Source organism: Python bivittatus, unplaced genomic scaffold, assembly GCF_059951505.1.
Source record: "Python bivittatus isolate LINGU-HERP-01145 unplaced genomic scaffold, Pbiv_v1 ctg000840_np1212, whole genome shotgun sequence".
Taxonomy (NCBI): Eukaryota; Metazoa; Chordata; class Lepidosauria; order Squamata; family Pythonidae; genus Python; species Python bivittatus.
In genome coordinates, this window is record NW_028277113.1 from 38,197,133 (window position 1) to 38,223,081 (window position 25,949).

General features: G+C 39.2%; 2 protein-coding genes across 3 annotated transcripts in view; one reads left to right on the forward strand and one right to left on the reverse strand.

Annotated features, from left to right (window-relative positions):
• CDH2 (cadherin 2) overlaps positions 1-18,810 on the reverse strand; it is a 154,637-nt gene extending 135,827 nt beyond the window's left edge. The window contains exons 1-2 of the mRNA XM_088130827.1: positions 18,123-18,810; positions 1,005-1,119 (exon numbers count right to left, since the gene is read on the reverse strand). Coding sequence (XP_087986953.1) covers positions 1,005-1,119; positions 18,123-18,197 — 190 coding nt within the window. The 5' untranslated portion in view covers positions 18,198-18,810. The remainder of the gene's footprint in view (positions 1-1,004; positions 1,120-18,122) is intronic.
• Positions 18,811-19,040: 230 nt separating this feature from the next.
• The window catches only part of LOC148213733 (uncharacterized), a 228,929-nt gene continuing 222,020 nt past the window's right edge, over positions 19,041-25,949 (forward strand). For both annotated transcript variants that reach the window (XR_015794045.1, XR_015794043.1), the window contains exon 1: positions 19,041-19,554. The gene's annotated coding sequence lies outside the window, so the exon portion shown is untranslated. The remainder of the gene's footprint in view (positions 19,555-25,949) is intronic.

Below are 25,949 nucleotides of genomic sequence, written 5' to 3' on the forward strand. Positions count from 1 at the left end.
CAGAGAAATGACTAATTTTGAAACCTTGAATACTGTTCCTGAAATAACAGAAATAAATAAGACACCAATTTAAATTTTGAATTAAAATTAGCGGAGAAAGTTATGACTGTCTGTGTCTTTCTACACTCAAATACTGCAGGTTCATCTTTGTATTCTAATCCTCTTCTGCATTTGAGAAAAGTGCAAACAAAGTTTTGTTTTTTTAAAGAAGGATATTCATATAACTGCATCTTGACTGTAGCTTTTGTAAACTATATGACAACAGTAAATATTGTATTACTTTTGCAAACCCTTTGCAGTCAAAAACATGGAAAGATTTCTTTAGGTTCAAGCATTAAAATTATGCATAGAAGAAAAGCACTGAAGACACTGTGTTTCTCGAGGTAATATTTTAAATCCAAATGTAGAATTTGCCTGCCATGTACACAAAAAGCTTTCAAAATTCACAGAACATCTATCCCAGAGAAAATACATGCAAGGCAGAAGGAATAAATATTACACTATCTTAACTTTCTATGGATGCTGTCTGCCACATGGCAGGCAACTCTGTTCCTGACGTAATAGTGGAACTTATTTTGAAACATAATATTCTTCTCTGATAAATAAGTAATTTCAGTTTATGGAAACTTACAGACCTTGTGAACAATCTTTATTAAACAAGAACACTTTAGTGGATTAACCAAGGAATATTCTAATAAACTTCTCTGGCAATGAAGTCTCTGCAGAATACCATAAATAAATAAATAAACAAACAAACTAAGGCAGATACTACTTTATAGGTACTAACATAATTCAAGGTTATGTCAATGGTACAAGATCCTAAGTTATTCTTATGGTCTACCATTCATAAAGTACCATCCATCTATGCCAAATCCAGAGCTGAGAGAAGAACCGAGCAGTGCAACTGAAGTGAAAAGAGGCTCCCATGATATTTAACAAATTTAACCTGATTCTAGTTTATGTACAAGATAGAATAAGAAACTAAATGTCATGTTCAACAATACCATTCAGAAGAGGCTGTCCTTCATTTACTCCCTTGGATATGATTGCACTGTAAATGTCTTCAGGAAATCCAGTCTTGCATAATGTGCCTTCTTCACAAGTTGCTTTTATAGGTGCCTGAAATGCAAGATAAAATTTATGTAATTCTTGCAAACCCATTAAACTGAGAAACATTCAACTTGGCATAAACCCTGATTTTACTACTATCTTAAACAAACAGCTTCTTTGTTTCCAAATGGCTGCAATTAGAATTCCAGGGGCAAAGGGTTAATCTTTCTGATAACTGGAATGGAATGGAACAAATCCCACTTGTCTAGTAAGATCTAAATAATATGCAATCTTGATTTGTTAATCCATTGAATGTTTCAACTAAAACAGCCATTTGGTCTAAAATAGAATTATGGGAGACAGCAATCATATTCCTTCAAAGAGAACTAAACCTTACACAAAATGAAATGTGTCCAATACAGATTATGATACACTGAGATTTAGCAACCAATTCAAAACATGATCACTAAGAACATCAATACATTTTTTGGACTATCTTTTCAACTCTGCCTTTATCTGCACAGACACAGAAATATAATTTGTTGGTCAAGTATGTCATTAAGAAAGCATGTTGTCTTCTGCTCATGCCTCATAAAACGTTTGTCATAATAAAGGAAGGCTAAATAAAAGATCCACGTTACCAGAATGGAAAACTGCTTTACATTTCACATAGTATATTTGGCTGAACTGAAACACTTTTTTTTTCATATTGAGGAAAGTGTGTTTATTCATGAATCAAGAACGTGATTTACTTCAAGAGAACAGTCAATAAAATAGTAGTTTATGTCTATATAACACAGCCTTAGTTTTAATTAATAAGCCATACCTGAGAGAGATTTCTGTTGCTTTCATTAAGGTAAACTTTTTAAATAAAAGGGCTTCTATTTGTCATGTGTAATAGTGCCAGATTAAAGTCTGCTTCCATCTTAGGTTCCTGTATATCACATGGGCAAACAGCAGCACCAAACAGTATGTAAGTGGCAAATGATTCCTAATTAAAAAGCTAATTATTGGGTTTATTTCTTAAAAAAAGGGAGGAGGCAACAAATGGGAGTACTTCAGGCCAAAATACTATCACATTCCATAAGTTAGTAAACTAAACATAGAGGGAGATGATGATGATGATGATGATGATGATGATGATGATGATGATGATGGAAGAAAAAACACATAGAAAATGTTTTAACAAAAAAGTGAAAGAAATACAACAAAGGAAAAAATGTTAACATGTCATTATAACAGTAAACAATTACAATCCTATATATACTTATCTAATGCAAATATAACTCAAGTATGAATACATTTCTAATACATTTACAGTACATGTTTTAAAGAAGCATTATCCTTATTATATCTCCAACAAAATGCTGTTTTTGACACTCCTTTTCTATACAAAAGGGGTAAGGCAACAAATGGGGTTACCACCCAAGTAGGAATACTTCAGGCCAAAATGCTATCACAGTCCATAAGTTAGTAAGCTAAACATGGAGGCAGCTGATACCCTTTTGATTTCTTCCGAAACAGATAAATCCTAGGTGGGCAGCTGTGCAGATAACAGGATTTTAACAAGCGTACATTCATGTGCATAGGAATCAGTCAATCTCTTCCAGCACGCCATTTCTGCTAAACAGCTCCTGTACACCAAAACAATGCCCAATGAGAAAAAAACTTTGGGACATGAATAAAGAGGTCTTCTAATGCTTTTATTTGTAACCTCTCATTTTTTCCCCCAGAAACAAAAGAGAGCACTCTCTTCCCCAAATCAGTCTACTGTTAAGATTCCTTAGCCAGAAACACAAGAGGAATGAGAGATTTTAATTCAATCACTAAATTCTGGACTACTGCCAATCCTAAAACTACTTCCTGCCAGTCCATGCAAGAAAACTGTCTCATTCTTTCCTGCATGTAAAGCTCTGTTTGTTTTTTCTTCAAAGAATAGTAAAGCCTCTTTTGGTCATCTATGAGCAGTAGATTTGAATTTAATATATGTATTATACCTTCCACAGAAAAGCCAAACCACCTGACAACTATTATTCTATGCTGTCATTGGCGTATGCATAGCAGCTGATCACGTAATTTGGACCCAAAGCCATTCTCTCTGAATGTTAGTGGAGATACGTGAATTGTCCTATACAGATGTGAACTGTTACACAAAAATGGATAAGCAATGGTTGTTAATTTATGAAAATGGTTAAATTATTTCCTAATATGGCAACTAAAACATATTAAACTAGTACTGAGATCTAATATTAGCAAAACTTCATTCTATAGGCTAGTGCTCTGTGAAAGTTAATAGCAGGAAGTATGCTATAAGAGGGCCTTGCAAAAATCAATCAAAATTCTTGCTGGTGAGGTATCACCAGATAACTAATGAAACAGCTGATGCAAATGAAATATAAGTGTTTACATATGGCTCTGAAATCTACACTATAATATAGTCCTACAACAAATTGGGAAAAATGGAAGGAAAGCATCAGTTCTTCTCCACAAGACAATGAAAAACATCTTAGTGTATCCAAAGCTCCACCCCTAAGTGGTATTAAATATATTATTTCTGAGCTCTGAAAACTGGCATTTGCTGAAGGAGGTCAAAAAGGGCAAGTTGGAGGTATCAAAGCCCCAGCATTTTCAGACATATGTCAACATCACACATATGTATAATAGAAGGGGGCTTCAACTGCATTGCCACAATCACCATCTTGCTTTTTTTGACATACATATACACACATAGCATGGATGTTAGTGGGTTTAACTTAAGAAGCATTCTGGCTATATTATTCTTTTCTAAGGTACTATCATTAAACATGGCAATTTACTAAGCCCAGAAAGCATTTATAAAAATCAGCCTTACCTTCACAAAAAGCCAAATTTGCTAGATCAACTGCTAATATTACTGCTATGTCTGATTACTATAAGCAAAATGCTCTTGATAAATTGATTTTGGTTGTTGGAATTATAGCACTACATAGATAGAGTTATGAATTCTCTTGATATTTAACTGGTGCTTCTGGGTAGTTGAACATGAAGAATTTAAAAATTGTCCTTAGAACACATTGCTGAAGATCCCATGAACTAGCTAACTAACTAGCTAAGCATCCATGAAAACCACTTCAAGAACAATTCAATGACTATGAAGTATTATATTTTGCCCTAATATAGCACATGGATTTAAACTATGGTTACATAATGGAAGCCTCAGATTTGCTCTCATAAAACGACAGGCCAAAATACACATTCAGTCAGCAAGGGTCTCTATATTTTACTATTAGGTCTAAATTATTTAGGCTGGAAACCCCAGTAAGAGATCTGGGCTTTTTTCAAGATGCCTTTTCAACTTGCATATCATCCCCTTTCAAACTCTTCGCACAGAAAGGGAACTTTACATGAGCACTAGAAACAGGAATGGCCATCAGCAATGATGTCCTAATCTCATGGAAGGCTATGCTGCTCATGTATATGCTACTTGCTTATGTAAATAATTGTCACTGGGAAGCTGGCAGCAGACCTGAGACCCCCTGTGGTAAGGTTTATCATGTGCATGTTATTGAACATTGTTGTTTAATCTATATACATTTTTGTGTATACAAAATTCCAAAGCCATGCGATCCTGGGAAAAGATTCAGGTAGGTGCTACGTTTGTGCTGCCATATGCTCAGAAGCATCTTTTTGGAAATAAACCCAAAGCATTCCATAACATAATCAGCAGTTCTCTATAGCCACAGGGCCAATAACCACCTTTCCAACTCTATTCATATGAATACTTGCTTCTACAGGTGCACGTGTAAGATTGCTGATATCATTAAAAGAAACTGGTCTCCAATATGTCACCCCAGGCTGGCAATATACCCTCAAATACAGTCCTTGGTGCCTATCAAGCTCCCTGCCTTACCTATTTTTTAAGAGACTTTTAATTAAAACAAAATGAATAGGAAGCTGGCATGCTACAAAGCAAACACCTGCTGCAAGCATAGCCTGTATTTCCAAAAATGCCTTGGAGTTCCTCATCAATCTGAGATGCATCCTCAGAAAATAAGATGACAATGACCTGCAACCCAGTACTTAATTTGGTTTCTAGTAATATAGCTGTTCTGGGACTGGCCACATCATGGCAGCTATTTCATGAGAGTGCACATAACATACTCTAAAAATTCCAAATGTGCCCATCAGCTCAGAAAGGATAGGGATCCTTAAAGTGTAAGATTAGGAGAAAATCTAGTTTAAATAATCCCTCCTCCCCAGCCCCAGCCCTCTTTTTCTCACATGCATGTAAATACATTATCTTCTGATTTACAGTTGCTTCTATCTTTAAACCACAACACCTTAATATTAGAAATAGCCCTTCAAGCCATTATGATTGAAAACCTCAGATAAAATTAAAATTCAAAAGGGTTGAGGTTTCTCCAATGAGTAGAATACAACACTGTGCTGATGTGCAATATGTGTCCTCCTTTTCCCTGCTTTTTTCTTTGGCCTAGCAGAGAAAAACTAAGCGCTAAGACTAGGGAAACCTAATTTATCTGCTGCCTTTAGGTTATTCTCTCTTCTGCCCGAAAAATACACTGACTGGAATACCCAATCCTATAAACCTTCTAGTTTTATTGTCAAAGGCACAGAAGGAAAACCTACAGCCATCCCTTCCAAAATCATATAACATTTTCAAATTATATCACTAAAGAATCAGCCATCCCAAATCTCCCAAGTATATAACAGAAGGAATGGAAGAAAAGCTAGGGCACAGGGAACACTAAACAAGCTGGGTGAAACTCAAGTAAGGTGAAAGGGATGGATAATTCGCTCCCTGAAATGTGCTTTGTAATACTGATTTACTAAGGAATAATTCTCATAATTGGTCGTGGCTCTCTTCTACCTGCCTAAGAGAGAGACAAATTGTTCATGCTTCTGATGTTTCATTCTACATTAAGTACAATATAGCTTCATTTATCTCACCAACACATGAGGCTACAAACCAAGCAACATCTTCTCTTAATCACTGCATCTTCCAGAAATGCTTAGATCACATGGAAAACTTAAAAAATAAAGAGAGATTGAAATGTTTAATTTTTTTTAAGAATTGAAAAGTGGGGAGGAAACATTACTCTGTATGAGAGTAAAAAACAAATCTCATGTCACAAAATCTTTATTATAAAACACTTTTATGAATCTCTTAAATTATATAACACCTTGTGAAAACTTTTGGTTTCCTTAACTTTCACTGGGGTGACTCTGAGAAGACATATTTAAGTTTTTATTAATCAAGAATTTTTTTAAAAAAAGCTTTAGGGGAAGTAATTAGAACAAAACCCAGTGAACAATGGCTGGAACCAAACAAAATGAATTTAACAAACTAGGTCACGGAGTAACCATTTTCAACACTGAAAGATCTTGGGTGTTAGTTTTATTTTATCTTAGGCAGAAAGTCTGTAGACAGAATCTGTATTACTTTTAATATCTGTACAGTACTTAGAAATTTTAAGACACTTGAAAAGAAAGAAATCACAACAATAATAGGTTTTTAACATCCCTGCTTATTCTGGTAGCTTAACAAACAGATTTGGGATGGAGCTAACTGATTATCAGCATCTCTCTTGTGGTCATATTGTGTGTGAGCTGGTCTGGTAAAATATAATCAGCTAAAAAAGATTTTGCAATGGTCAACTTCATTGGGTTCAGCTTATTCTAATCATACACAGACTGTTAGAGCCAATTAAAACTTCAATTTCAGAATTCACATAAGTGATGTACCCTGGAGAAATATTTTCCTTCAAATGGAAAATGTTCAAGTTAGAGAAGTCTTTAAAGAAAATGCTTAACATTTCACTTTGCCACAGACAAGACTCAGATACTTAGTAAGAGAAACAATTCAATGTGTGATTCTCCTCTTGCATTCTAAAGGCTCGTGAGGACTGAAACAAATATCCTCATGAAGGTTTCAATATAGCACACAGGCATTCTTTTTTTTTTTTTAACAGCAATTTTATTAAAGGTTACAACTTACAAAAATAAAAACTAATACAAACTAAAAAGAAAAAGAAAAGAAAAAATAGAAGGTACAGAAAAAAGAGAACAAATAGAAATAAAAATAGAAAAGAAAAAATATAAAGAAAAAGAATTAGAACAAAACCCAGTGAACAATGGCTGGGACCAAACAAAATGAATTTAACAAACCAGGTCACGGAGTAACCATTTTCAACACTGAAAGATCTTGGGTGTTAGTTTTATTTTATCTTAGGCAGAAAGTCTGTAGACAGAATCTGATATATAAAGTGATTTCCCCCTTCATCACAGCAACTATAAACAATTTTAGTAACCTATCACCTACAACAGATGATCTCTTCTTCCCATATCCCATCTCTTATCTATAAACAAATCCATAAAACCTCATAGTTTCAGACCTGATGTCAGCAAAAGTCCATTAAGGATTACCAGAGATAACAACGTATGGATTTTAACCTTGATCAAATAAACCAACTTTATATTCCTTCCATCTGAAAAGCAGTTAAGCAATTTCCAAAAGTGTTTTAAAAGCGCTGACCACAGTTTGAGCAAGATACCTATTCCATCTCCCAGAGCTCTAAACCAGCTGGAGACAGCTGTCTTGTGGTCTCTTCGCAAGCAGCAACTGTAAGGAGCACTTGTGGACAATCTCCAGTCCTCTCCTTGTCCGGAGAGGAATCACGAAGAGCCAGTCTACTCACTGGCTCTTCATTCTGCCACAATTGTTGGCTCCGCTTTTTGCAGAGCTGTCTTCAGTTCGCCATTTCTTCCCTGGAAGTACAGCACATAGGTGTCCTGATAAATATGATGGCTGGGGAAGGGGGCTTGCTGCCTATAAATAAAAGAGCTGTATATTTACCATAAGTCTCTCTACTACTTCAGGGTGATCGTGAGACATCTTTGATGTCAATTCTTAGTGATCACATAGATGAACCTTCTCCAGGATGATCTGTCCCCAACTTGGCCCTTCACGTCTTCCAATGGTGGACCCACTGCCGGTGTAATTGAGTCCATCCACCTTGCTATTAGTTAGCTTCTCTTTCCTTCCACCGTTTGCAGCATTATAGTCTTCTCAAGAGAGCTAGGTCTTTGTATAATACATCCAAAACATAATTTGAGTCTGGTCATCTGTGCCTTGAAAGAAAACTCTAGAATAATTTCTTCTAGGATCCATTTGTTTATTTTCTTGGCTATCCATGGTATTCTTGGGAGTCTTCTCCCACACCAACATTCAAAATCTCTTTCTATCCTGCTTCTTCACTGCTTCATTTCTTGACTGTGGTTCCTTTACTGTTGATATCTGATCCTAAAAGGCAGAAGCTATCCACCACTTTAGTGTCTTCACTGTCAATCCCAAGGCTATACTTGTTGTCATTACTGTGGTCTTTATATTTTAGTCTCATTTTTTCATTGTACTCTTTGACTTTCATTATTAGAGCTTCTAGATTATTTGCATGTTCAGCTAGTGTAGGTTATTTTTTTATTCTACTTTAGAACCATGGTCATCTTCTTCCAATCCAGCTTCTCTTAAGCTGTCAGCATATAGACCAAATAAATAAGAAAAGAGTACACAGCCTTGTCTCAAGTCTTTTGCTGACTTGGAGCCAGTCTGCTTTGCCATGACTACTTCAGTTTACCTCTATCTTTTCCTGAGCAGATGGATGTACTTCCAAATTAAGCTTTGGACTGAAGGCACCCAAGTATGTCTATGGAGATTATGTGAATAAGCTGTAAATAAAGATGATACAGAAGCTGGTACTAATATTATGATTAATATTAACCCTCCATTTTGCTTCAATTATATTAACCTATTTTTGGTTTCCCTATATGCATTATAAAATGGGGGAAAAGTTTTTTTTCCTTATACACTTTTCATTTTCTCATTTTTTTTCCTAACCAGTTTTGAAACTGCTATAAATAGTATCGCTTAAACTTCACTACAGTACTGATCCTTATAATAATGAGTCACTAAGCAAATAAGAACATGGCCATTTCTTCTAAAATTAAGAACACCTCAGCTGAACTGCAGGTCTTCAAGCCATGTTGTACGTACTAACTAACTAACTAACTAATTCACAAATCAATACTCTGAAACTTATCCTAGTTGAATCTCATTAAATACACTACTGCAATTTTAAATGATGAGCTTTCTGAACTAAATAAATGCATCTCTCATTTTTCTAGTTTCAAAGCTCTTCAAACTAATCTAGCAGTATAAAAAGTGCTATGGATAGGTAGTTAGATTTAAACATTGTAAGCCCTTCTTTTACTTGGTAGGATTTCTCTGTAACTTTAAGGGATATGTTTTGACAAAATAAAGTTACACAGAAGCCCAAACCAAGTAAAAAAAGGCTTGCAGCTCAACTGGAGAAGAAAGAACTTGTGTGTGCTATACTTTAGTTTACTTCCTTTGACAACAGCAAATACAAGCCTAGATTTCAAATTCATGGAACTCTGATTTAAAAAAAGTCCCTGGAATGAGAAGGTCATATGTTAGGATTCCCAAGATAAAAATATCATAACCCACAAATTTAGTTGCTGGAAGGAATACAAAGGCATAGATGGCTGGGAGACTCTTCCATGGGCTGAACTGCCAAAAGTGTCCCTGTCAACAGCTTAAATGAAGTTGAAATATCCTTGGCCCACCAGAACTAAAACCCTTCCATTCTACTGAGGGGCCTCAAGATTAAGCCACCTAAGAGGTACTATAGGAATGTTTTCTTTCATTATAACCAATGCAAGGAAAGGTAACAAAAACCTTATACCACTGGATTAAAAAGATAGAAGAGAAAGAGACATGGAGAAATATAGCTTGTTGATTTCTGCTGTATCTGGAATGACCTAGCAGGGTTCTGCTTTAGACACCAATTTACTGCTTTGTTCTCAACCCTTTGCCCATCTTGAATTGTACTGTTAAATCTTAAAATCCTTCCAGGCAGAGTTAGCTTTTTATATGATAAATTGGGATCATATTGTAGAATGTCCATAGCATCCAATACTTTTATCAAAATAGTAAGTACCATGCTGCTGCAACTTCATCACAGACAGACAAACAGGACAAAGTTTGCATCACAACACTATGATAATTTTTTTGTCATTTGCCTTTCATGGACCCCTGTGTGTCTGGGCTCTGAAATGGATTTCACATAACCGCTTGGAACCTTAAGTGTCTGTAAATCCAGCTACCTCCTACTCACTATGGCAGCCCTCTTTTTTCAGGTTTCAACATGCAGCTGTTTTAAACAGTTGGTTTATTGAAGTTCATGTAGCTCTTAAAGCAGCTGCCCCTTTTTTCAGCTTCATGTTTCAAGAATAGCAGTAAAGAGTTGTGCTCATCCCAGATGCAAATAATTTTTTCAGAATCACATTCAAAGCATGAACAGCCTATTAGATATTAAAAAACAAAACAAAACACAGTGATGGAATAATGCCTTCCTGAAACTGAATGCTATGGTACGTTATGTAAGAACTTATCTGAAATTCAAAGCTTTCTGCATGACACAGAAAAATGACATTATTCAAAATATTAACATATAGATGTTTAATTAAAATATGTAATTTATTCACTCATATATAATTTGTGCATATTTCACTGTCTGTACTACTTGGAATTCTAAAAACTATTGTATGCCATTTTCCCCCCTAATTGTAGCAAGATAGAAGACATATAGCCGTGCCTTGCATTGAAACAGACCACAAATAATTCTGATGATTGTACTTCGATTCTAACATATAATGCACATTTCATTATGGTTTAATCCTCAAACCTTTACTTTTCTACTTCTTATTAAGACTAAAAAATAGATTTCAGATGAACATAATTCCATACAGGTGGTGCTTGTTTAACAACTATTCTCGTTCAGTGACTATTCGAACTTGCTTGGCAACCAGCCTGGATTTCTGACTGTTGCAGCATCCTGTGGTTACGTGATCATGATTTGCGACCTTCACTGCCAGCTTCCCACAAGCAAAGTCAATGGGGAAGCTGGTAGGAAGTCGGAGGTGCAATCACGTGAGGTCCTCACTTAATGACAGTAATCTGGGACTGCCAGTATCAGTAAGACTTTTTGCTTTCTGCTACATTTTGTTAGCATCTCTTTAACTCTGAATAGTGCGAAAAAATTACAAAGGGTCATATATGATTTCTAATTTTTTAAAGGAAATGCTAAAATGAAATCACTGGCCTATTATTTGTCAGTAAAACTGGTTCTATTTGCTCAACACTTAATCAAAACTAGGAATTCCTCTTTAATAATGGCTGTATAATTAATGGATAGCAAAGCTAGGAATAAGCATCAGCTAAATCTGTTAATACTGTGATCAATATTTATGTAAGACTCAAGGTTCGGGGTGGTTTGGCCCAAAGCAGGCCTATTTCATCCAGGACTCTACATCTGAAACATCTCAAACCACTTTTGGTTCAGAGGATTTATTTCCAGGAAACCATCAAACCACTACCAGGTGTGGAAACTCACAGGGTGACTTTGGGGCCATTCACACTCTTTCTGCCTGATATACCTCACAGTATTGTTGTGGGGATAAAACAATGGGAGAACCCCATGAAAGCCACCCTGAACTCCTAGAGTAATAATGGGATATAAATCTAACAAATACATTTCAACCAACTAAAATTGGAATAAAAACTTTCTTCCATCCATATACATCTGTAAAATAAGAATATTTTATCCATTGACAAAAAAGACGTAAGTTCACAAATGCTTGCATCATGTTAACTGCATTAAGTCTCTAAGTGCCATCAACTATCCTAATTCTTTAGATAGTCTGGGTTTTTTTTTTAAACATTATATTCTCAGAAAGGAGAAAAGGGAAAGCAGAGAGGATGCAAATGAGAGCAAATCACTTTCTTAAATGAAGAACAGGCAGAAATATCACATGATAAGCAACGCATGAGTCACTAAACGGCCATCTTCATTTAATGAAAACAATTCTATTCAATTTCTTTTATTTATTGTTATAATCTGCCCAATAGGCTTCTGAAGCAATTGGAATGCTGGTTGTTTGCTTTCCAATAAGAAAGTGTTGTAAGAATTGTTAGCATTCTTGTTGAACTGTTTTAATTTACAAGGTTTTGCTCCTACTGATATTACAACAAGCTTTATTTTCTACTCTGTCCCAGGTATAATGTTAATAGTCCTTCATAGGAATCTACGGGGGGCGGGGCAGGTATTAGCCCCATTATTTGGGTACTTGCATACAATGTCAGGATGCACAATATGCAAAAGTGTTGTGACATCACCGCACAGGTGTCCTTTTCTGTCACTGAGGCTAGCGGTAGACATTTGTGAATAAATGGTAGAAAAATTATTGAAGCAAGGCAAACCTGCTGGAAGTAAACGGCAAAGGAAGCAACAATGCCTACAGAAAATGTAGGTTCATCCTAATTAGAACAACAACAACAACAAAATCCTAAAAACAGGATTTTTTTACAACAAAATCCTAAAAATAGTGATTCCAATCTAGAAGAGTAGAGAAGAAACTAGAGGCACTTCTTCCGAGCAGCTGCTACAAATGATCTGGAGGATTTCATGACCCCCAAAGCAGTTTTTTACGGTACACAGGACAGTGGAGCGGACATAAGAATGGCCAAAAACTGTGTTCTGTTTTCTGCTGGCAGGAGTGTAATTCTGCTGAAGGAAGTAAGCGTTAATTGAGTTCTAAGCCTATCACAAATAGAACAGGATAATGGATGAGAGAACCAGAAATAATTCTCTCAAAGTAAGCTTAGCTAAGGAAGTAGAAATTATTCCAAAATTCTTCAAATTATTGCTGAACCAAAGGGTAATATTTTTAAATAGCAAATTGGAATTTTCTGAATTTAAATATCTTTAAAGATTTATTTATTATGTTGATATTTACTATACTATAACAATTGTAAAATGCTAATGTATATAATGTTTAAAGGTATGCCATCTTGACTGGACTAATGTGAACTTTGTAAAATAATTTTATTATTCCCAGTATCAACTCCTTATTTAACTTCAGAAACATATTTGAAATTTATATGTTTAATAAGAAAAAAACATTTCTTCAAAAAATGGTTTCTTCTGAACTTCCACAGAAAATGAATGACATCAGACAAATTCCACATAACATTAGTTTTTTGATTTGTCACATTTATATTATATCACTGATACTAGTATCAAAATAACAAGCAAACAAGCAAAATATTAAATCTTGACTATTTCTCAATATATACAGTATAAAATTTACTCACACTGAAGTTACTCAGAACAGAAACATGAACTTTTTATCCAGAATTTGGGGAGGGGTGAGGAGGAAAAGAAAACTGAAATGTTACAGAACTTAATTTTTTAAAAAAATGATAAAGATTCCACATTTTTGAAAAGCAGTAGAGGACAACTACGAAATATATCTACACAAAGGAAATATAATGGAAAGAGAAACAACTGAATTATAAAGCATCCATCTACTAACCTACCACAGTACCTTAAGATTAATCTAAAACATAGTCCCATACCTCTTCACTCTGATTAATATAAACAATATGTAATGGGATGTTATCACATTATGCACCTTCCAACCTGTTCTTAGCCATTGGTTGATGTAGATATGGATTTGCACTACATAAAAATGACATCAAACAATTTTTAGATTATGTTACAAGTAAAAGAAACAAAGAACGGCAGGAGTTTCGTATCTCATAATGTGTAGTTTGACCTTTTATATGAACCTCCATTGCCTTTTCTAGCCACTGGAAATATATCATATAAATTCAGACAATGGGTTGATAAAGATTAAAAAAGGTGCTACTAGCAGAGAAAATATTAATAAACAGGGAACAAATGGTTTCCATTCTTATCTCACTAGATCTGATTCCAATTCTTGACTCACAAGTGTATCTGTTCTACACTGCTAGTATTCTTTTTTAATCTAAGATCCATTCTTTTCACAATAATCTACTCCTTCTTCAGTATTAGTACTGCTTTTCTAACCTATGATGCTATTATACACTGGGGTAACATAAAACAATTATTCTTCAGGACTGGAAATTTAGAAGATGTTTTCCCTCAGAAATGCCATGGTATTATTTTTAATCCTACTTAATGGGTCCCCCTTTCTCCATTTTTTAAAAATGTTCCCCCCCCCGTGGTTTTCCTCAAAGACTGACTCTTTGCACATATTCAAAAGCACTGATATTATAAATCATTTTCCTTGTAATGTTTTCTTTCCAAGCGCCAGATTCTATGCAACAACAATCAATTTAGATTTAATTTACTCTATCCAGTCTTTCATCTTCAATGTTGACAAGTACCAGTTTCAGTAAGTTCCTAAATGATGTATTTTGCCAAATACACCCTATAAACATAAAATCATAAAAAACTCATGGAAATGTTTGACAAATAAAGAAAAAAAGAGCCATCAGGTCAAAGAATCCTCATGTATGTTTTGGAACAGTGCCTCAGACACTTCTACTGCATAAGCTATGTATATAATGCAAAAGTTCTAAGCTATTTCTAACTTATAACAATCCTGATTAAATAACAAAGCTAGGAAGCCAGGCCAAACTATTTTCAGGTTTATGAAACTGATTTCATTCCTAAATTTAGCATTGTTACACACTGTTAAAAAAGTCTTAACCTGATTTAATGGATATCCAAACAAGGAGGAAATTGGATTCTCCAACCATGACATGCCACTGACATTAAGTGATACACAAAAGCAATATAACTCACTCCTGTCCATAATTCATAGATTCTGTTTTAATTTAAAAACAGTCTTGGGAGGAACACGTACAGAGAAGCGAATAATAGCATAGTGCAGATCTCAACCTGTGGTTACTAAACCAAAACCAGAAGTATAGACATGTTAAAAATACCAGGGGGTAGCTCCAGAAAAAAAGTGGTATAGGCAGATTTGTACAGGTATGAATCTATCTTTAAAGAAAAAGCTAAACGCAATCCAAATCCGAACTACTTCTAGATCTTCTAGAAAGATAAAAGTCCTCCAAAGGAGGAAGATGGGGGGGGCGTTAATGAAAGAGACTGGAGAGATACGACCCCAAGGGAAAATCCCCAAATGTTTAGTATTGATGTTTCAGCACCTTAAATGCCTGAGAAACCATCAAAGCTACAGAAAATCAGCAAAATAAAACAATCAAGAATTACAGCAGCAAGTGAAAGCGCTCCCCACCCCCAAGGCTGTGAATGGTATATCCAGGTCATATTTACAGAATAATTAGAGATCTGCTCCATGGACAGTGATTACTGCTCGATTGTACCCAGTCACCTAGCCACATAGTATTTAAACTAGATAGTATCCACTGCCAAAATATAGCCCCTTCACTAACATGTACATAGCCAGAAATACTCCTTTCTCCAGCTTACCGCAGAGGAAGAGTCCCTTACCTCTTCTAGAAAATATATTCCATCCACAAATGCCATTAAGAGACAGGGATCTATACCATCTGTTTCTGAAATCTACTCCTCTTTGTCCTTTGCACTAAGATGAAGATTGCTTTTTATACTGACCAAAGAACTAGTCCACTCTGCATGTTTCTCCCTGGCACCAATTCATGGAAACCTCAGAAAACTCCAACCTTTCCTGAAAGCATATACATATCTGGACGGCACATGTCCTGCTATCAAACAAAGATTATTCTAGACCTGTCTCAAACAAGCACATTACCATTTCAACATGATACATCTGATAAGCACTAAAATGCAGAAGTCCTCACCTCAGAAAAATATCAACAGCTTATATTAACTGATCTCTGCTTCACAAGACACAATCCTGCAAGGAGACCCTTTTATTATCTAGACTGCCCTGCAGCCCAGGACAATTCCATGCACATCACGCATTCATTTAATGATCCATGACAACTCTATTATCAGTTTCCAAAATCTGCACCACCCATGCACTTTCTGTCTGGAATAACTAAACTCTTATTCCAGAAAGCCCAGGCCCACTCTAATTGTCATCCTTTCCACATCAGCCCAGTCCCAACCCTACTGGAAGATGCACCTAACTTCCCTTTTACCCACATAATGGCTTAAAGCTTTAACTTCAGCTGCTCATAAACCCAACACAGGGAAGCTGAAGGCACCACATTCTACCCTCAGTACACAATTGTACTGTACTGTATAAGGGACCTATCAGCATTCACTATGGCTTTCAAATCGTCAGCCTCAGCAAATGTAAAAATCCTGATTTGGAGACAATCCCAACTTTGAAAATGCTCAACTCTCAATAAGGAGAGGTTTGTCTTCCTGCTTGCAGATTTGCAAGTGGTACAAATACAGTGGCTGGCCACACAGACAGTAGATCGATGCCTGCACCCCCTGCGTGTAAGAGTCAGAACTTCAGCCAAAACTAAAGATGGAGTAGCCCTGTGCATACTAGCCCACCCACCCTCGGCTGGATGAGGGAGGTGATAAGCTTTAACCCAGAGTAACCCAGGTTATTCCCGTGGAAATTCCCGCTAGTTGCTGCAGTAGCAGCAGAAAACAGCAGGAGCCAAGCTGGGAGGAGGGGAGCGGAGGCGGAGGCTGATTAAATTCTTCCCGGGAAGAGATTAGGGGATGGAGCAGAGGGGCGAGGTAACCGCTTAGCGCACTCCTCTTCACTGGGCCAGAGTCCACAGAAGGGGGCGTTATAAACACGTTTGACCCACTGTAACTTTGGGGGCTGTAAACTACTTTGCTCTGGGATTATTCCCTGGCCTCTCCGGGTGGACCCTGCCTGGCTAACCAGCAGCACAATCCAGGCGATGGCACGCTACCACCCACCGTTCTTGCCCGATGCTTCCAGGGCCACGGCCGCTAATACGATTTTGAGCCCCTCGTTATTCCGAGGTGACTTAGGAAAGGAATTCAAATCCCAGTTTTCACCTGAACCAAGGAAGGCAGAAAAGGAGTCGGAAATACGAAAAGGGGACAGCCTGTGCCATGACACACCAAATTCGACCTTCGAAGGTTGCATGAGAAGGGACGTCGCGGAGCATCTGCCGTAATGAACCCCAGGCAGAGCGCGTGTGAGCGCTGAGCGGACAGAAAAGCAAGCCTGGGGTGACCCTCGCCACGCCTAGGGCCGGAGAGAATCCGCACTCTCGTCCCAAACTCGAGGAAAAAAACCGAAGACAAGCCCAACTTTCTTGGTCACGTAACTTCCACCATCCTATCTAGACTCCGAAACCATCAAGTCCGCGCGTGTTTCAGTTTCCTGCCTGCCCGCAGGAAAGGCGTATTATTTTCCCAACCACTGGGGAAGATGTGGGTGGCAGTGGCGATTCCTTTCCCACGCTCCTCTCCTAGGGAGATGGCGCCAAGACTGTCCCGTTCCTCTTCATCTCCAAGTTAAAAAAAGGAAAAAATCCCTGTTCCCCTCTAGCCCGCCAATCTCCACTTCATTCATCTGTCCCGCTTGGTATTTCCTTATAATAATCTCCCGGACAGTCTCTTTCTTTCCAATAGGCGCTCCCCCCCCCCCACCACCAGGCGACCTTTGTTTTTTCTCTCCCTCCCGCGCGGAAGGCCCACTCCCATATCCCACGAAAGTGGAGAGAGAATAACTTGGTCCTAACTTCTCGCTACCCCCTTTTACTCCCCGACCTTTTCCCAGGCTTCGAGAAGTCCCCCAAGTGTGACTCGACGCCGAAGCAGCCACCTGCTCTGCTCAGCCCTAGATAAAAAGAAAGGGTCTCTAACTCCCGTTGCAAGAAGCCAAGAAAGCAGGAGCTTCCGCCGCCGCCAATCTAAATCCGGCTCTGCAATGTGAAATCCTCTGTATTCCCATTCGACGCACCCCGGCTCTTCTCCTTCTTCCTGGATTGCGGGGGGGGGGGCGCTTCTACCCAAGGCTGCTTCTGCCCCCCAAAGCTGCTTCTGTTCAAAAGGCAGCTCCAGAGCCTGGTCCTCTCCCCTTCGCCAGAATCCCCACTCGTGAATCAGGCCCACTAAGCCTACAAGAGCAGTGGCCCTCCCCAGTTCGCCCGTCCGACCGCAGCGTCCCTCACCCCCGCCACCGCCCTTCGCCGGGATCGTCGGGAACAAAGAGCCCCGAGCCCAGCTACTATACTCCTCTTTTTCGCCATCTCTTACCTGCTGCAGGGCCGCCAGTACCAGCAAGAGCAGCGGCGGCCAGATCCGCGGCGGCGTTCCCGCTTTCCGGCACATGGAGACGAAGGCAGGGAGGCGAGAGATGCGCCAACGGGAGCGAGCCAAGCGGGGCGAAAAGTCCGTGGGCCGGGGAGGGAGCCTCGACCGTCTTGGGCCAAGGTGAGAGGAGAAAGGCAGGAGGGGCTGGCGGAGGATTGGCAGGGCTCGTCTCGAGAGAAGGGGCGACTGTGCTCTAGGTCAGCGGCCGCTTGGCTTCTTGTCCCTCCTTCGCGTCCTGGGTACCGGCGACGGTCCGCGCACACAAAAGGCAGCGGGCTGCTCAGTCCAAAGCCGCGGCTGCTCCGGGCGGGTGGCGGTAGCGGCTCCTTCTCGGAATATAGCCCCGCTTCCTGTTTCTCAGGCTGTCCTCGCCGGCGACTTGAGGCAGTCAGTCCCCTTCTTAGTACGTCCCCAGCTGAGCCTTGGCACTCTCGCTCTGACGCCGGCTCTGCTGTTTCTGCATGCCCGTCCTGACTCCCTCGCCTCCTTCACTTTCTAGCCTCCCCGGGCAACGGTAACAGCCGCCGCCGCCGCCGCCTCCGCTCGTTCACAGGGATAACAATACCGGAGCAGCTTTTGCCTCGCTCGCGCTGCGTGCTTCTGTGTGCATGTGTGCGCGCCCGCGTGTGTGCGTGCGTGTGCGCCTTCCCTTGTGCGAGGCTGCTGCCGGCGGCTTCGCCTCCCCTCTTCTCCCCCCTCCTCCTCGGCTCTCCCTGCCGGCCGCACGGCCAATGAGAAACCACCGGCTTCAGCTCGGCCCTTTCCTCGGCCAGCAGCCGCCCACAGCTACCCCACAGCAAAAGGCTGAGCTTCTGGTGCTGCAGCTGCAGCCAGGGATGCGCCGACGAAGCCCTGGAAATTATTGCCGGGCCTGGGGGGCAGGGTGTGTCTGGCATGGCACGAGCAACACGCGCGCGAATGCGAGAGTGATTTTAGGCGGGCCCGGGGGAGGGGGGAGAGTCGGAGCGATGTTAATGAACCGGCGTGAGAAAGCCCGGCGATGTTGTTATCTACGGACTGAACAGGAGAAATGCCTTCGCCGAAAAAGAGACGCAAGCTAGAGCCACAGACGCCAGGGAACGCTGCTCGGGTTCCCATTGTCTGAGGGCGCTTCGCAATGAGCCACCTGCTGGGGAAGGAAAAAAAAGTCGCTGTTTAAGGCGGCGGCGGCGGCGGCGGCGGCATTTGCTTTTGTTTTTATTCTTCTCCCAGCAGTGCTGGAGAGCCTGGAATTTGACCAGCCAGCCAATTAGGAAGTTTCTGGCCCTGCGGTTATTGGTTTAGCGAGCCTTTTGTCTCCTTCCACGGCCCTTTTCGACCCCCCTTTCCCCGCCTTCTTGCGATCCGTTACCTGCTTCATTGCTCAGGAAATGTGGTTGGTTTGGTTTGGTTTTTGTTCTTGTTGTTTTTTGAAAAGGGGGCAAAAAACCCGCTTGGCTGGCTCCGGGCTGGGCTCCAATCCGTGTGTCCAAAAATGTCAGGCTGCATAACGGAAATTAGGAAGGTTGCTGAGGGCACCGTTAACAGCAAGTATCAGTGCAGGGTCATTTGCAGAGCTGGCAAGGATTTTCCGTCGCCCTGCAGGTCACTGAGCAAACTTGTTTTGCGTCCATGCTTCAAAGCCTCCACCCGTAGGAAGAAAAGGCAAGAGGGGGAGGGGGAGGAATGGGCGCGAGACGGGAACCACGCTGCTCCGAGTGGCTCACAGTCTTGATTTTTAAACAGTTGTTTAGAACTGACTTGGCTTGGAAAAGTGGAAAATAACGCATTTACAGTACTCTGCTTCCACGTGAACTGCGACCCAGGGGTTTTCAGACAAAAGCGGGTTTGGTGCCTGCGTTCATAGCCTGTAAGGTAAAACAGTTGGGTTCCCTCTTTCCACCCAGAACGAAGGCGACTTTAACAACCCCCTCCCCCTATTAAAAATAAAGGTATAAAGACATCAAACTTAGGATGGGCCCGCTTCCTATCCTTGTCACCTAGAGTGATCGACTCCTGTTGACATCGTTTCTGGATGGTTTTCGTTCACCAACTAATGCCTACATGTGACATGCTGGTGCATGAATGGGTATATGTATAGATACTGGCCAGAGACCACCCATCAGAAAAGAGTAGGGCCAGAACAAAACATTAAACCAATACTGATGTAAGTAATAATTACTGATTAACATTAATTGCCTGTTAAATAAGGCAGTAGAATGAATTGATCCCGATCTGCATATACTGTACAGGCATAAACCATTTCTCACGTTCCCTTGCAAACCCAAACTCTTAAGTATACGCATTCACATAGAGACAGTAGCAATATGAGTTCAATAAGGATAAACCTGGGTATGCTTGCTGTGTAAGCCCGGCTTAGCTAAAGCCTCTTACTCCCAGGTGAATATGCATAGGTTACTGCACTGCTGGAGATGTATCTGTTTAGTTCAATGTAACCCATGCAAGCTGAAGGAGAGATTCTTGGGCTATGCAGCTGTTTTTCCCTGTTTGCAAGAGGAGTGTGGGTTCATAAACTGCCTTGTACTGGGTTGCAACCACAAGGAAACGAATGCAGGCTGACCCTGATCCCTTATTCCCAGTTAATATGCTTAGAGGTTAAACTGTTCCGGCTTCATTCTGTCATTCCCCTCTGCAGGTAGAATCTGAGTTCAGTAAAGAGTGCCTTTGTCCATAGAAGCTCTCCAGTCAGACTTTCAACCTCTATATTTGGTGGTGGCTGACAAGAGGAAGACGTTTCCTCACCTCACTTGAAGTGATGGCGGTATCTTCCCCTTTCCTGCTTTTTTCAGCAGTTGCTTTTGTTATTTGCAACTCCTGCCAACTGATGCCTTTCAATAACATCTTCCCCTATTGCTTATATACTCAGCAAAAATAAGATGACCCCTCTAATTCATCGGTAATGCAAAGGAGACCTGTCCTTTTTAGGCAACTGTAGTAGTTCAGCATGTAATCAAACACAGATTGGTTTTGATTCAGTGAGTTTTACTTCTGAATGGTTGCCATAGACCAAAGTAAATTGACTCAAGTATATGAGTGTTTATTTTATTGAGGGCAAAGCCAGATGGGCATCTTAAAGTATTATTACTGGTCATTTAGCCAACAAAATGTATGCCAGTAAAAATTTTGCTACCCCCATTGCAGATGCCTATTCTGCCATATTAATAAGTCAAGTTAAGTCAAGGAAACAATTGAGAGATTCCCCCACTTTCAGGTTCCCTCCCACTTACCATCACCTGCCAATAGAAAAATAACCACTTATCAGTCTTCCTATCAGGTGGGGTGGGGAGGGATGAATACAGTTGGTGTGGAAAATAGAGAAGTTCTGTTTGCTTAGTTTGAGTTAAGTGCCATTGTGGACACAGCACAGTGGCATATAGCACAGCTTGGCACATTGTACAATAGAAAAAAATGCTTAGTGCATATTTTTCAAAATATGCATGCTTATCTTACCATGACTTCATCTGTATCCCTATATGAGTTGCTTGACACCTGCCTTGTAATCTGGGAGGGGGTCTTTCACCTTGGGAACGTTGCTAAGGTGTCCTTTGTATGACTGATCAGGCTCTGCACATACTTACAAATAAGTTATTTTGAGACTGTTGGTTTTACAGTCTTGACTGGTAGACAATGAACCAGGTTTAGCCTTGTTGTGATACAATTGAAAAAATAAAGGGAGGTTGTGATTTTCTCACAACAATTGGTGATTGACATCATGTGTTTAGCCACCTGTCAAGTTACCCAACTATAGGCCATGGATGTGGAGATATTCCATACCTGTGATTTGTTTACAAATCCAGACCTAGCACTTGCCCAAAAGAGTGTTAATTTCATGATAAAACATGTTTTTCAAAAGATTGTTAAATTCATTTTGATAAGGACCACATAAGACTTGACTAGTGCTATGATCAGGTGCCTTTGCAGAAACCAGATGTCTGTTCTGTCCAGCAACCCAAGCAAAATCACCCCAGAGGGCAGTACCCACTGATCAAAGGAGAGTGTGTTTGTGTGAGTCCTCAACAGTCTAAAGTGGCTGATGGAGCTGGCAGTTCCCAGCACCTGATTTCATCAGTAACTACATTCTCACTGAAGCATGCCAGATGATATTCTCAGCAAAAATTGTGTAGAAAAAGAGAGAAAACACTACTTTAAAACCAGAGCAGCCGAAGACTACTTTAATCTGCCTCCATTGGGGCATGTTCGTGCCATGGTTAGGGTAACATAAGGGGATAGAACCTGAAACTATTCACAATGAGTTGCAGTGCTTCAGCTCAAAACAAACATGTTTTCAACAATATTACCTTTTCCTATATAAGAATACCATTTATATTCATTCTGCCTAAGAATGGGGCAAAATAGATCCCCTAACCCATAATAAACATAAAAGATGTGTGTCCTGTTGATTAGAAGTTAAGTTTAGCCATTTCTCTATTTCCGTTGAGATGATATGGGGAACACAGCATGACCCAAACAGGTAGGTGATGTTATTCCATAGGTTAAGGAATGGCTTTTGGAAATGGGTAACCTATCCATCTTGGAAAAGGCAATATTATCTACTAATCAAAGGATGAAGCCATATGTAGAACTTTGACAGAGATTTTACGATATTGTACCATAATATTTTATATTTAATTATACTATAGTATTATATGGCATTTATTAGTAAACCGGTGACTATTGATACGTTTAATGCATAAAGTAGTTTTTCTTTTCTAGTTTTTTTTTGGAATTTTTATCTCTCTCTTTTTTGGTTTCTATTATTTTTCTTTAAATTTAATTATTGTTCCCATTTCATTGTGTTTTTTTTAAGTGTATTTTGATGTTTTGTCTATTTTTTATATTTTTTCTAAATTTAAATATTTTTTTCTAAATTTAAATTAAAAAAAAATATTTAAAGGTAAGCTTAGGTCAGCCATTAATTTGTCTTGGAAAAAAAAGACTTGCCCAAATTCTTGTTTCTCTAATTGCCTTGAAAAATTGTGGTAATGCTTATGGAAGGAAAGCCTTGCAATGGCCAGCATCAGCTTTTCCTTTCCTTGGATTTCTCCCCTGGAAAAAGAGGAACCTGAAGAGTACTGGACCACACCGGGTTTCCAACTATAAAAGGAAAATGCTAACACCAGAATGTGGATCTGTAGGTATGTTTTGGAGGAAGATTTATGTCATGTGGAAGAAGGGAGGAAAAATGTGTACCCTTCAACTCAGCAGGCAACTGATGGTGAACGAGAAACAGGCTTGGAGTTCAGCAAACCAAGAGCAGAGCAGCTGAAAGGGGAAGCATTACTCAGCAGCCTCAACACCCAGGAGGAACACTGAAAGCCTACAGCCAGCCAATATCTTCTTTTTCCCACCCCAGCACAGACTGAGAAAGAGCAGCTGATATCAACAGAAGCCAATTACCATGAAGGTGGCTAAATGGTGGCTAAAGACTTCTGTTGAGTTCACATGACCCCAGGACAATATGCATTTGAGTTAAGAAAGTGACAACAGTACCTTAGTATACTTTTTTGCCTATCTCCTTAACTATACCATGTATTTTCTTGGGATCATATAGCTACCATGCAAGCCCACAAAAATACATGGCTTCTTTAAGGAAGTATCAGTGGGTGCAGGAAGCACATCTGTGTCCCTTCCAGATATCTTTTTGTGCTTTAGATTTGAACAGTTGTACATCCCTATTGTTCTTAATCCAATAAAGTGCTAAAGAAGTTCCATCCAGTGTTGCTGTTAAAAAAAATCAGAATGGGTATTAGTAGTAGAATCCTGTGCATACTTTATTTTTTTTATAATGTTTATTGAAATTTTTTATTATAATAATATGCAAATACAAACTAAACTCAGAGAAAGAAAAATAGAAAAAATGAAAAGTGCAAAGAAAAAAAATGAAAGTAAGATAAAAAAAGAAAAGTATATACAGTAAAGAAGTGACTTCTGATCTTCATGATAACAGGTATAAACACATTTGAAATCTTCACCCTCCGTATAAGGTTACAAACAAATATCTCTTTTTCCCCTTATTTATATCCAAATCCATAAATCATCAATTTATCCGTCCTGGTGTCAGCAAATAGTCTATAAAGGGTTACCAGAGCTTTATAAAAAACATGTCTTATTTTAACCTTGGTCAAACAAATCAGCTTTATATTCCTTCCTTTTACTTCTTGATCTTGACCTTTAAGTCATTCAGATGTTGTTGTAGGATTTAGTCTATCTTCAATTTTTCTTTTTCCTATCCCAGAGGCTTCTTCGAGGCTTTAGCAAACCCCTCTTGTACATCCAGTAAAAAATCATTATCCAGGTCATTCTCTTGGCTTATCATTTGTAAAACCACTTTGATTTTCAAAGCTTTAACAACTTCTTTTGTGTATCCAGTAGAAAGTCTTTATCAGGGTTGTTCTCTTAGCTTGTCATTTGTATTTCCACTTTAGCTGCCTTCTCTGTCTTATAATTCACACTTTTTTTTTAAATTATCCAATACTTCTGATTCTACTATTTCTGCATCAGGGAAAAGTTCTTTCACATATGTCATTCCTTCATGAACATCTTTTGGACATAGTCTATCCATAGAAGCAGACATCACTGCTGACATTGTAGTTACTGATTTCTGGCCCCATTCTTCGAAAATCTGGAATATTTCAAATGTTATAATGTTTTGTGTCATTTTGTAAATCCCCATACTAACCAAAACCCAAAGGCACTTTTACACTTTGTTTTCCCTTTTCTGCCTGGTATCTTTAGTCCCTTCTAGTATCCAATTTCTGAAATCATAAAGTCTCAAATCTCTGTTATGACTTAAGATAGACAAAACAATGTGGTTCCCATCAAAAGCTGTTTATTTTATATAATTATTTCCAAAATCTTATAGTAAAAGTCTCAATACTCCAAAGTTGTCTTTACCCTTAATTCATTTATAACTTTCTTAAATCAAAGTCTTATTTAGCTTTTTGCCACTTATTTCCAATTCTTTAAGTTCTTAAACTTATGGTTAATTTTTCTTTTGTTCAAGAATGAAGGTAAACTCACCAAGTGACTTTCCAAGCTTGTTCTGAAGGTCTCTAATAACTATCCCCTTAAGATAGTTAAATAAGCAATTTCTGAAAGGGATGAGAAAGTGAGGTAAGTGAACCCAGTGTCCTTTAAAAGGCTCTGCCATGGTTGTGAGCATGATGGCTGATCCCTTTTTCTCCCAGTGCTCAAACCCATGGGAGAACACTGTCCTGTGGTCTCCCTGTGAGGAGCAGCCAGCATTGGGAGCACATGTGGGTAATCTCTCATCCTTTCCTTATCTGTAAAGTTTCTGAAGAATTGGTCTACTCCCTGGTTCTTCAGTCTTTGCTGCAGTTGTCTCCACTCTTTCAGAGATGTGTTTAGTTCACCATAACTCCCCTGGAACCCCTGTGTTTACTCTCCTAGAAGTAATTTCCACTAAATTTAGTGGAACTCTCACCCAGTGGATATAAAGTTCATATCCAACAAAGCCAGTGGTATTTATTTCTTAATAAACAAGCTGTTGTGAATGCAGTGGTCTGCTTATCAGGCTAAGCTGCTAGTTCAGCCCTTCTCAGTTCACATCTTCGGGGGACGGGGGGGAGGGCATAAGATGCTGTCTGTCATGTACACAAATTAGATATCCCAGTTCTTCCTTCTGCTGGAAATAGAAAAGTTTGGAATTTATTTTGCTTTACAATCTTTAGATGATACATTTTCTGTAGAATATTGCCTTTGAAATATTTCTATTGAATGTTTATTGCAATGCAAGCATAACAAAGCTAA